Source organism: Lagopus leucura, unplaced genomic scaffold, assembly GCF_019238085.1.
Source record: "Lagopus leucura isolate 7727_CA_CO unplaced genomic scaffold, USGS_WTPT01 Super-Scaffold_100157, whole genome shotgun sequence".
Taxonomy (NCBI): Eukaryota; Metazoa; Chordata; class Aves; order Galliformes; family Phasianidae; genus Lagopus; species Lagopus leucura.
Window position 1 is genome coordinate 35638982 of NW_024962334.1, and position 13924 is coordinate 35652905.

Sequence of the window (13924 nt, forward strand, 5' to 3'; positions counted from 1 at the left end):
ATTTGCTCATACAGCCCTGAACTGCCCCTTCCAGAGAAATGAATGTTTTTATGTCTCAGAAGCTCTAATGCTAGCTTCAACAGCAACTTACCCAAGTTATGCAACTTTCTGGGGAAAAGGAGAAAATTAGATGGGTGCCAACTCATTTTATCCAATTCTATGGTGGCGTTTCAAGTCCTGCCCTGCTTTAGCTCTGCAGCGCCGTGTTTATAGCTTTGACCCAGAAGGGGAACATATCAAGATCCAGCTCTTCTCTGTAGCGGGACAGCCGTGGCCACCCAGCACACAGGGAACACTATACTCCTGCTCTATAGACTCCCCTTGAAACTAACCATTATGTAGACTGAGAGAAGAGAAAAATTTACCATTGGAGACTGTGCTTCAGCCCAACATCAAACCAACCTCCTGCAAAGCTAGCGAGCTGCACCGCAGGTGGTTCTGTGGGCCAGAGCCAAAGGCCACTGCAAGCAATGCAAGTTGTTCACTGCTTTTACCACTGCCAGTCTGCTGAAATCACATTTATTTTTTAAAAATTCTTTTGGTGCCAATTGGAAACATTGAAGTGTTGCTATAGTGAGTTTTTAAAATGCTCATAGGATATGCCCTATGCTGAGATGGACTGTGACGTAAATTAAAACTGCATTAAAAGCCATGGGATGAGATGTAGCTGTGGAGCAGAGAGCTGAACGCTGCCAGGCCCAGGCTGTGCTATCGTCAGGCTTTGTACAATGCCTTCTCCTCACAGCTCTGAGTCAAATGGCATGCACTGATCTTCCATTAAAAAAGGCATTTTGCACACATTTTTGGAAGGGTGCCTAAAATTTAAACTAACACACAAAAAAAGCTCTTTAAAAGGCTCTAGAAGTTGTTTAAAACAACAGAAATCATGAAAAGCTGAAAAAAAATCTTTTTTTTTTTTTTTTTTAATTCCTTATGTTGGCAACACTGTAAAGAGCCTCACAAAAAACAAACAAACAAAAAAAAAACCTGTTGCTATTCTGTTCAGGTTCTTTTTTATTATCATTATTTTTAGTCTAGTTTGGCTAAATTTAAGCAGGCTTTATATTTAAAATGAATCAAAGGTCCACTGGGATTTTCTAGTATCAAAATACTTCAGGTGTCAAAATTCAGTAAAGTAAACATCATGACTTACACAAGAAAAACTCATTTACTTCTATTTTTAAAAGCAGAACATTGATTCAAAGGTCTCAAACGTCCTGAGCACACATCCCAAAAATTAACAAAGAGTTTAAACGTGGAGATGTAAGACTACAACCAGTTATAGAAAGGGAAGTCAGTCCGGCCTGTCCTACAACCTGGGGAAAAAAAATTGAAAATAAAAATCACATCACAGCATAATCATCCCTGGACTTTCCCAAATCACTGAAACAGAGAAGGAAAGATCTAAGGTTCTTTCTAGATTAAACATGGTCACATAACCCAGTGGTAATAGGAGTCACTTCCAGAACAACACGGGAACCCCCAGTTTTAGATACTAGTATGCTGATATTATACTCATGTTATATAAACTAGGTACAGTGTCTAACTTGAACTAAGATGTGAATCAAGTGGCATCCCTGTAGCACAGCAATACCAATAAAAGGAGACAAGCATTGCACACAGTAATATCATAAAACCCTTGGAAGAGAGGAAGGAAAAGTTTGCAGGTGCTCAGATGGCCTATTAAGCCTAACTACCTGAATCAAGAATAAAGAAATTTAATAAATTAATACCAGATATCCAACACTTTCACATGAAATTTATTTCTTCCATGAAAAGAAACACAGGCATTTAAAAACCAACGACTAGATAACTGTTAACAGAAATAATCTATATACAAACATGTAGATAACCTAATAGATACAGACAGCCTAAAACGAAAATGTACAAGAGCTTGTCACGGATAGGGAAACTACTCTGAAGTTTTTGGGCTTGTTGCATACACACAGTAAAACAAAATGGTTGCAAAATAAGGTTTGTAGAATTCTGCCAGCTTGGACTAAGGAAACAACTTAAAGGGAAAAATCCAATGCCTGAAACCTCAGCATTGTCCCTGCTTCAGAAAGCAACAGACAGATTTCACACTTTGTTCTATTAATAGACTTAGACAGTTCCTGCCTTCAGAGTCTCTTCATTTTTTCCTAACCTTAATTAACACAATTTTACTAGATCTGAGTAACTGTATGTAATCTTGAGAATTCTGATTTAAAAATGCTTCACTTAATTTTGCACATGCGATTAGATTTAATGCTAAGAAACAACGGAAAGCTTTTAAATCGGAAACAATGGGACAAATAATTTGTCCAGAATTCCAGAAAACTGCTTCTTTCAGGGTGTTCTTTTCTGTAGGAGTCTGCTTGTTCCTTGGAGGAGAGTAAATGGTGAACCATTTGATGAAAGTGTTCCCGTACTGAACCACTCACACTGCGGAATCCAGATGCTCTACATTCTTGACATCAGAATGGAAAAATTTACTGTTAGTCTAGAGAAATTTAATATCACCATTCTTGTCATATCCTTCATAGCTTCATTATTAGGACAAGTCTGTGGAAGCTATAAACTAGTGCTAAATGATAAAAAATATGGTCTGTGCATTCCATCGCTCTTGCGTATCACAGGAAAACACCAACTTTGTTTTGGTTAGTGTAAGGAAAAAGCTGGAGACAAATGGATGCACATTTGCTTTCATATGCTAATTAATTTCCTGATTTAGCATTCTGAACAATGATGCCAGACTTCCAATCAAAAATTTTTACTGTAACTGAGGGATAATAAACACTAAAGAACATATATCTAAGCCCAGAACAACACTGTAAAATTTTATTGTATTAATAAAACGGGACACACCAACCTTTAAATTTTCCACTTTGTCAAAGGTAAAATAATCAGCACCATTTGCTGCCATTTATAACAAGCTGACATTTTTTCACATTTGAACCGTATTTTACAGTTCTATAAAGGATCAGACAACACTCTCCTTACACAAAGCAAACAGCCCTGCAACAGAAACCCTCGTTCTGACATCACTGCCCCTGCATAATAAAATCAAAGTCACTAACGCTGAATATTGAAAGTTACTTCATTCTCAACTTAGAGAGCAGCATCCACGCACAAGTTCAAACAAAAACATATTCTGTGCACACACGCTTTAGGACAAACTCCACTGTCCTATCAGACTGTAAAAGGACTGCTGTGCGCCCAATCGTCTGAGCAACAAATCCTTCTTTTCTGCGCTCGATAATTCCATTGGGTATATGGGCTTAGTGAGACTGCAAGAACATACAGGGCTTCAACATCTGCTCTGTACAGAACCAGTGACTAACATGATTGTATCCTGTACTTAAAAAAAAAAAGTTTATTGCTTAAAAAAAAAAAAAAAAAAAAAAAAACTGATCTAATTTTCAAAAGGTAGGAAAGACAGAGTAGCCAGATAGGCACAACATACAGGTCATCAGCAGCGTCTGTGGAAAAATGTCTATCTTGTTCTATTTGCTAATTCATAAAGAAGCAAAATGCTCAAACCCTTGCAGGTGGGATTAATTAAAATATCAATGTTCTATTTTTTTCCTAATGAAAACAAGAACTTTGTCATGCATACCCTCAAAGAACAAGATTACATATTCAGTGAGGGCAGTACTGTATTTTAATTTTAAAATTGTACCCAATTTTTATTCCTCCAAACTGCAGTAATTTGTTAACCCACCTTAAAACAACATTATGACAGACAATGTTGAAAGCAAGCAAGCATTTAAGCCCACCACTTCTAAAAATATTATTCCCTTCAAAATGGAAAAGTCTTTAGTTTTGGAACTTGGCTACGGGAGCTAAAGAATCCGCAGTTGTTTGAAACAGTTATTGGTCTTTTAGGATTTGTCTCAACATGTGTATTTCAGATTTAGCATACCACATACCGGTGCATTCTGATTCGAGTTAAACAGTTGATCCCTTCTTGCACTCATACAAAGTAATACCAAGTTCTTGCTTGTACAGCTCCTGAGATCTGTTTCAAAACTGAAACTCAAAATATAATCGTGAGGCACTGTATCAAGAGGGATACTTTGAAAAATCATAAAATTACTTCCATAAGCTTACTGAAGGACTGCTTTCTGCAAGAATAACACAAATGTATAACTGATTTAAAGTGACCTATCAAGCACAAATTAATAAGCAGTTTGTGGAAGGCTCGTACAAAGACCTGACGTGTATGTTTTCAGATACTCTTGGCCGCTCCAAAGAAGCCTGCATACTGTGACACCTTGAATAACCTTGACTAACTGACTGGTCCTTTGTACAGACGTCAGCCTGGGGAGCCTTAAGTATTTATATCTTGATCTTCATCAACACTAGAGGAGGCAATAGCAAGTATCTGGCAGGCACTGAGGAAAGAACTCATTCCAGTGCTAGATGTCAGAGAAGAATCGCTGGGCACGCTCGGTATGTTTAACTCTTTCTTTGCAGTTTGCAAGGCGTACTAAATGTGGCCTTTCCCACCTGCAGAAGGAGGCTATGATATCTCATGACGAGGCTGAAAAAAGACTTGCAGCAACAGAAGTTGAGACTGTTTACCTGGGGTTAGTTGTACCTACAAATACTGAAAGCACCATCTGATTACTGTATAGTTAAGCCTTTCATACCATGTCTTAAGAGTGGAAGGAAACATCCCGTAATCTCCATGACAGAGATGGCAGCACCAATGCCCCAAAACAGGCTTTAAAGTAGTGGTATCTTTTTAGTGCTGTATCTCATTGTATGACTGAGTTCAATGCTTAGCATTCAAAGCAAGTTATACCATCCCACCAGTCACGTACACATGCACATGCCTACAAATTTTGATGGAAAAATCTACAGAACTATATAGAAATACAAAAAGCTTTAAACAATCAAGTATACCATCTCTGTGGTATCAAAGGCAAGTTTATAAAAGGCAACTAACAGTGGTTACGTTTTGTATTTTACCCTTTACATTCCTAACCTGATTGAATTGTGGGTTTCATGTTTAACAAATACGTTATTTTAAGAGCAAAATCATATCTGAACTCATGTTCCATGACAGGCAACTTACAACTGTTAGCAGGGAAGCTTCTCAGTACCTGAAAGCAGTACTAAATTTCCTTCAGATTAACAGCTTTAGTTTTATTAAAACAAGCAATACTTGACCTGATGTTGGGCTGAGAAGCCACAGAACCTTTCATCTGACAGTAAAAACATACGATACGCTCTGCTAGCCGAGCTGGATCCCGGCACAGTTACATTTATGCGTTACAACATCACTGCCTGCTCCTGTCAAAGGATGTCTGACAGAAGCAGGAATTGTCAACTGTTTGTGTAATTACAGCTTCCAGTCCAACCAAAGTAGCTATATATTTAAGCCTTTGGTTAGAAACAATATAGGCTGCCATACTTTCACATTTGCCACAGAACTACACGTTGGGCACCAAGAAAAAAAGAAGCGTATGTTCATGCCGACAGACCATTTGAATTTGAAGTTAAATTTGCATCCAACAACTGTAACAGTTTTAAAGAGTTTCCCACCAGTAAATATAGCTGCACACATTTTCTGATTCCATACTGCTGAATCAGCCTAGCATAAAGCATTAATCCAAACCAGAAGAGTTTAGAGAAATTTCATTCTACTTTGAACAAGTTTTCCAACACTCACCATAAATATGTTGAAATCAAAATAAATACCCTTTTCCCAACACCAGAAATTTATATTTTAAAAAATCTGACAGCAATTAAAGCTAGCCATACGCCTCATAGTTTTCCACATCTTTCACATTAGTGTTAGCCTACAAGCCAGTTACTGCCTGTGGCAGCGGGAGATGGGGAGCTCTCAAGAAAACACGATAAAATATAGCTATATTTATTAATTCAGTGCAAGTCCTGCCTTAGCTAGAGTATCAGCTTTCATGCAGATCTAGCCATATCTGTGCACTTCAACGAGGTGAGAGTTTCAGCAGCCTTGCAATCCCAGCGCAGACACAGCTCCGAGCGGCACACGGAGCCTCTGCTCTCACTGCTCACAATGCAGCACGAGGCAGCTCAGGCCAGGGCTCCACCGCCCTGCGAGCCTTCGCCTGGCAGCCGCCAAAGGAACCGCTACTCCCAGAAATCCTCCCCCCATCGTTCTCTTAAATTCTCTTTCTCTTCATCTCATAACAACGAATCCAGATCTTTGGCTACTGTTTTTTATTACATTTTTTAAATGGTCTGTAAAAACACAAGTCCCTGATTTCTAGCTCCCTCCTTCGGCAAACAACTGGCTGAAAAGGCTGAAATCTTCTGCCACTTCAGCTTCGTTTGCCCTCTGCCCCCACAAGTATTTCTCATGCCCCCTCTTGGCTCCGCCAACTACTCCACTGTCATCACTGTTTCTTTCCCCTCTCTGCCTTTTTATCCTTTTCATTATCAAGCATTCTTAGGAAAAACTGTGTTGAAACTTGTAATCTTAGTAAAGTGTACCAGCTGTAAATAAAGGGAACGCATCCATCCCAAAATGGCCACAGCAAGGATAGATCTTTCAGTGTTCAGGTGATTAGAAAAACAACTTTGAACTTAGCACTGCTTGCAGCTCTCACTTTGCTGGCAGACAGCCCACGTAGATGATGGAGCTGTCATATCACCATCATGTTTTAGCAAAATATTTATACTGGCGTTCACTACATGCACACCAATGGTATGCAGCCCTAGACAAAGTCCTGATAATTATTAAAGAGCAATAGGATATGCTACTTCAAAAATATCCTGTATTTCAAATAGGTTTCATAGCTTTATTTTGCATTATTACAAGACAGAAAACACCCAAACCAAGAGTATTTTAAAGCCAGGTGAATTTGTGATTTGGTTTGCAACAAACGCGGTTTTTCTCCATTTAAAAAGCTAATGTGTATTCAGTTTTATATGCCTATAACTGAAAAAATCTCTATCTGGCACAGCATTAGCTCCTTATATGTACTCAAGAAGGAGTTAATGTAAGCCTTGCACATTTTTACTGTCTATAACTCAAAATATTCAAATTCAAGAAACGCTTCTGACTTTCATTATACTTATGCAATCACAGTTTTACTTGGGGATCAAACTTGGCCATTAAATGTGATTTTCCCACTGACAACACGTGAATCAGTAATATGAAGACTGCTTTGCACAGTCCTGTGCTAGTTTTAAAGGACAAACAGAGAAAGCATTTTTTAATTTGTCAGCTGAGCAAGCTTACCACAGGGTTGTGAGGAAAGAAATCTGCAACAACTTTACAATGTTTTTCACACTAAAACACTTCACAAAGCATAGTGATGTCATCTTGGCTCCACAAAAGTCAGCAATGAAGATGACATCAACTACTGTGAAGCCAGAATAGCAACCTTGAATCTCCTAAATCTGTGAATGCTAGACCTCAGACTTGCTTTACCGGCAGAAGTGCAAGTCTTTCTTCTCAGCCTTTAAACTCTGTGAGACAGCCTCGCACACTGAGTTCAAGTAAATTTTTAGAACACAGAAAATGGTAAAACTTCAGATGCAGCCACACACAGGAGCTCAGCCCTCCAGTCAAGACGCTTGCTTTAACGTTACTTGGACCCAACACTGAAGGGACAGTAAGCCTTCAGGGAGGAGTAGGATTGCTATTGTATGTTGTCAACAAGTTGAAAAAAGATATATTGTGTGTGTGTGTGTGTGTGTGTGTGTGTGTGTGTGTGTGTGCATACACCCATGTGTGCACAAACATAAGCCTGTAACTCATAAGAATGTTTTTCATTTAAACATTTTATAACTCTTCTAGCTGGAAGCAAGCTACACAAATCTGGTTTGCCTGTTGACAAAGTAAAAGCTACACAACATTAACACAAATAGAACAACTTTTAGTTGCATAAAATGTTGCCCATCATGAGCGCTATCCTGCTTTTGATCATGATCTGATGTCTAAGAATGTTAAAACAAAATAAACTTCAAACAGTCACACTTGCAGATGATGCATTTCTCTTTACTAATTCTCAGTAGAACTCTCGCTCATTTTCAAATCCCAGTTTACTTTTACTTCACCAGGTGAGAACAAATATAAAAATAAACTAGATTGGAGTTTTGTTTGAATGTGTTAATAAAATAGAGCCTTAGCAGACAGACTAAATGAAGCTGCTCCCCTACCCTAGAGGCACATTTGTAAGGCCCCGATCAATTAATCTGCTAACTCCACTGCAGGAACACACACAGCCACCAGCAGTTTATGCAGTCGGAATGGAAGGACAAGAGGAAAGGTGGTCTGCCTGCCTTCCAATGGAGAACAACGAAGATAAGAACTGCTCCTCCCCCTTTTTTCTTTTTGTCTTTAATTTTATTTTATTAATCAAAGAGTAAGAACTAAAAAACAGCTCGGAGGTGGATCATGCTGCAGATTAAAAAACATTTGTATTACAATCAGGATAGAGAGCACAGTCTCTAGCATACGTTACTGTTAAGATTTCCTAGGACAATGTAAAGTTAATTAATTAGGGTGTGTGCTAAAAAGCAAAATGTATTTGGAGAATCATACGCATTAAGCAGCATAATCAAACATTGTTTTTAGAGACAGTAACACACAATTTTAAAATTAGGAGTATTTTTTTCCCATCTGATGAAGCAGTTTTCTTTTTTCCTGTGAGTATGTCCATTACTAATACTTCTGGGCATATTAACTTTCTTTAAATAATAAACCTAGAAATATCATTAGCACCAAGCGCCAGTCATCACACATTCCCCCCCCCTACTATTCATCTCAAAATTGTCTTGAAACATCAGAAAGTATTTGGTCACATAATATTTAAAAACATAATAATGAGGCAGATTTTGGAAAGACACAAAAGATTGTATAATAAAGGAAGCAAAGATCCACAGCGGAAAATTAGCTCAGGATAGAGCTAACGTCTTCCAAAATTCAGGTATACTCAACAGCTTCAACAGCCACAGAAGTGAAGCACGTATTTTCATAGGGGAAAGAGAAGAAAAAGTTAGTAGAGGTAGAGTCTGGGGAGATGGTAGTCAAATCTCTCAAACACAGCAAGTGGGACAGAAAAGAGTGTAAGAAAACCAATAAAACCTGCTTCCAAATGATAGAACCATAGAATGGTTTGGGTAGGAAGGGACCTTGAAATGGTTAAAAACAAAAAAACAAAACAAAACAAAAAAAGAAACAGTAACAAAAATCCTCTTAAGATTCACCTTTTCAGCTAGCAGAAATCTTATGAGGACCTGAAGTGTGAGGGAAAAAACAGTGCAGTAAACTATTCAGTCTATTTAAAATAATAATCAAATGCAGTTCCTTACACTGCTTTTTGGATTCATGACTTGAAATCTCCCTCTTCCTTTTCGAAATCCTATTAATTCTTGGGCATACAACTACATGATCTAGAACAGTGAGCAGTGACCTCTCTACTGTAATCTCAGTGGGATAACCTATTTACAAAACATCTTTTAGAAAACAATATTGACTTTCTTTGCCCCTAGAATAGTGACAAAAATAATTGGCAGAGAAACTGCAACTGTAACTGCAAAATGAGATGTAACCTTTGAATAGAGCCTAATATTACTACAAAGAAGGTTAAAACTGTGCAAAATTACTTCTGCACTCCCGTTGCCTGCACTTGGTTAAAGGAACTGGACTCCAGGGTGGAAGGCAAGGGAAGGAAGAGAACTTGATACAGTATTTTTCTTCTCCTAATTTGTTAAAGAAGTGTCAAAACTAAGTAGTCTGTGTTCAGAAATAACTTCACTGATAAGTAACTCACAGAGGGGATAGTCTAGACTGCTGCAAATATTAAGGCATGTATGATATCATCATCTTTTTTCCTCCTCCTTTTTCAAGTTAACATTGTAGGAATCATTCCGGGGTGAATCCAAATTCTTCAGATCCATATATAGTACAGAAGGCTGAAGACAGGGAGAAGAGAATGGTGGACTTACAAAAGTTATAATTAAAAAAAAAAAAAAAAAAACCACACTGTGATGTTTCATCTGCCTACATTAACTTCAGGAAGACAAGGTTATGCTTGAAGTGCTAATTTAAGCATCTGTTAAGACCATAATTAATTACATTATTTGATGATTTCTTGAAAGAGACTGTAGACTTAACAAATAAGCTCTGGAGGAAACGTGCAGTCCTCCTTGGCTTGCATACCTGTGTCACTTCCAGATCCAGTTGATAACGCTGGCATGATTTAGTCTGCAGAATATCACACACGAACGTCAAACTCGCACTCTGCGGCCAGAAGGCAGAAGTTAATTTCGGTTTAACTGCTTGCAGCCAACTTGTCTACCAAGATTTATGCAATCTCCTCCTTTCTCCTAGAAAGATCAGAAACAGAATTTTACAATTAAGAGCTTCGTTAAGCTGCAAATTATTACTGCTAATCAGCTACAAACTTTACCACGAAAGAAGCTTTTGATTTAATCTAAGTCTCACACAACCAACAAGCTTTTTGCACCTATATATGACTGCTAAGATTATCTCCGCAGGTGAAACAAGATTTGCTTTTTTCACTCTAATCTATAATTGCATTCCACTGTAAAACCATCTTCAAACATTTCTCTCATTTAAATGACACTCCAGTGTGTCTGGTATTTTGGAAAGAAAGCGTTTTTAAAAATAAAAGCAGTAAATAATTTAAGTCATTCTAATTTTATTACTACTTCTCCCAGGGAAAAAATAATGCATAAATGCTAATTTATTGCATGTTTCTATTCAACTTCCTTTCAATACCTTTCAATTGATTTGCAAATACAAAATACATGTCAGATCTTAATCTAGAAATATAAACTAAATTTTAAATGAAATTATAAAAGCCAGGACTGGAGCAAGCATTTATCCAGGGGAAATGGCAGCTTGATTTATGGAGCCATTCTCATGCTAACCATATAAGGATTCTTTCCTATAGTTCATTACCACGAAGTCACATTTTTAAAACAAACAAACAAAAAAGATACTTGTTTAATTATTGCACGAGCCTGGAGATACTAAACTTGGGTCTTTAAACAGTTCTTGAGGAAAACTCAGAGCGAACATAAGGAAAGTACGAACCGATTTCAAATATAAGTGCACAGATTTAAATTCAGGTATGTTAAAATATGAAACTGGAAGAGAAACTATGAAATTCTTTTCACAAGTTAAGTCTGGAAATGTTTACCTAGAGCAGGGCAGAGGCTGATGTGTTTGCAGGGAGAAGGAAGGGAGAGGGAGAAGCAGAAGCTTACAGAAAATAAGGTGTTTTCTTCAGGTTTCAGAAAACAAAAAGCGTCCTTGAAGAAAGAAGCCAGCACAGCTCTGCTCCAGCAGAAGAACATAAACAAACAGGAGAGCATTTTGTTGCTGCTGTTGCTGTTTTAGTTTCTATTTAATTTCTAAACATATTCATATTAATCAGAATGGCTTTTGAAGTCACGTTGGCTTCGAAAGTGCATATTTTTGACACATTCAGTTGGCAACAGCTTCATGAAGGAGTGATATACAGGTGCTGTAAACACTGTACGCTGTGCAAAATTTTCTTTTTGCAAAAAAAAAAAAAAAAAAAGAAATCCACACATTGCTGAAAACACTGCAGCATAGCAAGGGCCATCCACTCTGTTTTGTTTATATGAAGTTTTAAATCAATTATTAAGATACAAGTTAGCTGTTAACTTGTCCACAGGTGTAAGCCTATTGTTGAAGGAATCAGAAGAGGTTTTTTTATTCCCCCTAAGCATTCATCTGAAGAATGATTTTGTATGTCAGCTTTCAGACCGAGCTAATCTGTTTGCCTGTCTGTTTTAAGAAAGTGAGCAAAGTGAGAGTTACAGCCTTAGACAACTTCTGCAACTGGAAGGATTACGTATTGTCTGTTGTAGGGGTGGCTGTGATTGTGTTTTTTGTTTGCTTTAGTTACAAAAGGTTGCGGTAATGAAAAAAAAGCTTTCACTAAAAATGCTGAATTTTCCAAAAAAACCTTCTTGTCCATCACATCAGTACAAAGCCTATCAGCTCGAACAAAATTTAAAACAGAGATAAGCAAGCGCTTCAGGGCAATAGACCAACTCACAATGACAAAGTTGTAAGAAACAAATCTATCTGCAAAGCCAGCCTGGGTGCAGCTCAGAAGGAAGGAGAAAAAAAAAAAAAAAAAAAAAAAAAAAGGCATCACAGCCAAGGACACACTGTACAAATTAAAAAAGAACATACTTGGTTTGCACTAATTCTGCTTGTTTTCTTTTGACCACATACAGGAACCATGAAGGAGAACTCCTGCTCTGAGCTCACGTACAGCCCCCGGAGCAGCACACAGCTACAGCCACAGGGACGGATGGGAGCGCTTTCGGTTTTCATGTGCTCAAGAAACTTGTTCAAACAAAGGGATCTCCTATTAATGGGACGTCTTTCATGTATATGCAGTTTGAGGTACTTCGGTATACTAAAAAAGAAGGCCAATAAAAACAACACGTAAACACGCAAAGAATTCTCCTTAATGCTGATTATTAATTAGAACGGCGGGTTCCTCAAAAAATGTTCACTGCGCAATGTGGAAAGCGGAGCAGCTCGACATACATGTTGTGTATCCTGAACTCGATTTACTCCTGATTTTTCTTTATTTCACGGTAAATCATTCACTATTAAAGAATTCAAGTTTCTTATTATTTAAGAAACTTATATATCACATAAAGCTATTCCCTCCAGATCCTAAATATATATTAATGAAAAATAAATGACCTGATGAAATCCTTACCAGTAAAATGCTTAATATTTTGCTGGAATGGAAGGGGGACTTTTTTTTTTCTAACTTGCAAATTAAGGCACATTTTTGCAGCGATGATGTTATTTTCTTTGGCTCGCTTTGTTCCAAATGCTTTGGAAGTTTCTGCCGGAGCGCGGCCATCAGCACTGCTGGCTGCTGTATGGAATCGATTTGCTGCAACACAGCAATACCAGCTGTTACAGTATGTCCTGAGAGGGATTACCGAATATTCTTAAATTGAAGTTCAATCCATCTTTCCATAAAAATTAGAACCAAAAGCCAGGAACGCAACAGCAGTATCAAGTGCACCTGAGGCATTTACAATACCCAACAGGACCGTTACGACCAGCCTCTAAAAAGGGCTTATTTTTGAAATTTCATTATTCCAGCCGTACCTTGCTTCTATATATCACACTGTATCAGATTCTTCTGGCAGCCACCGCGTGGAAACAGTGAGCCAGGAGCGGCGGCTCCCGCCGGCCGGCCCGCGCCGCTGCTGCCACCTCGCGGCCTCACGGCGCCGCGGCTCCCGCCGCAGCTCGGGCTCGGGGAGCCGAGAGCCGAGGAGGCGGCTCGCGAAGGGAGCGGCGGGAAGATCGGAAAGCTTTCCACTCCGCGCCCATTCGGGCTCCTATAGGAAAGGCGTTCCTAGCTGCAGTTCAATTAAAGGCATCCAAAACAATTCACCTCTATAAAAACACGTTCCCCTCGCCTTCAGATAGCTCTCGGACACTGCACGAGCACGGTAACCAAACCAGACGCGCTTCAGCTCCTTACGGCAACGTAAGAGATGGCGGTGCTGAACGCCCTGGTTATAAACGGCTCCTGGGGACACCTTCACAACACAGCCATACAATGACAGCTCTCCAACGGAACGGTTTTCCTGCGTCTCACACGAACAAGAGGCCCCTCAGTAGGATACAAAGGGAAGGGGATAAATCCGGCTCCCCACTACCTGCATTACATACAGGAAAGAAGATGAGACCAAAGGGAGACATGTACAAGCGCTAAGGCAAGCAGACCTACACACTGTGTCTGCTGGAACTCATCTACTGCCTTTGGATGGAAGGGACCCCATTAGCCACAGGCACTTAATTTTAGTCAAGTTATTTAGGTAGGAAAACCCATTCAAATCTGGCTTTACAGCTAGCATCAGGCTTTGCAGACAACACTCATCAAGACTTGGTTTTATGTTCAGC

The 13924-nt window shown here is 38.8% G+C and overlaps 1 protein-coding gene across 5 annotated transcripts in view; it reads right to left on the minus strand.

Annotated features, from left to right (window-relative positions):
- Positions 1 to 13924, minus strand: part of MPP7 (membrane palmitoylated protein 7) — a 144596-nt gene that overhangs the window by 89353 nt on the left and 41319 nt on the right. For 3 of the 5 annotated variants that reach the window (XM_042888669.1, XM_042888672.1, XM_042888673.1), the window contains one exon: positions 10142 to 10308. In XM_042888669.1, the coding sequence (XP_042744603.1) occupies positions 10142 to 10178 (37 nt within the window). In that variant the 5' untranslated portion in view covers positions 10179 to 10308. Of the gene's footprint in view, positions 1 to 10141; positions 10309 to 12175; positions 12405 to 13924 lie in introns of all 5 variants that reach the window. The other 2 variants (XM_042888671.1, XM_042888670.1) reach the window with 1 other exon arrangement.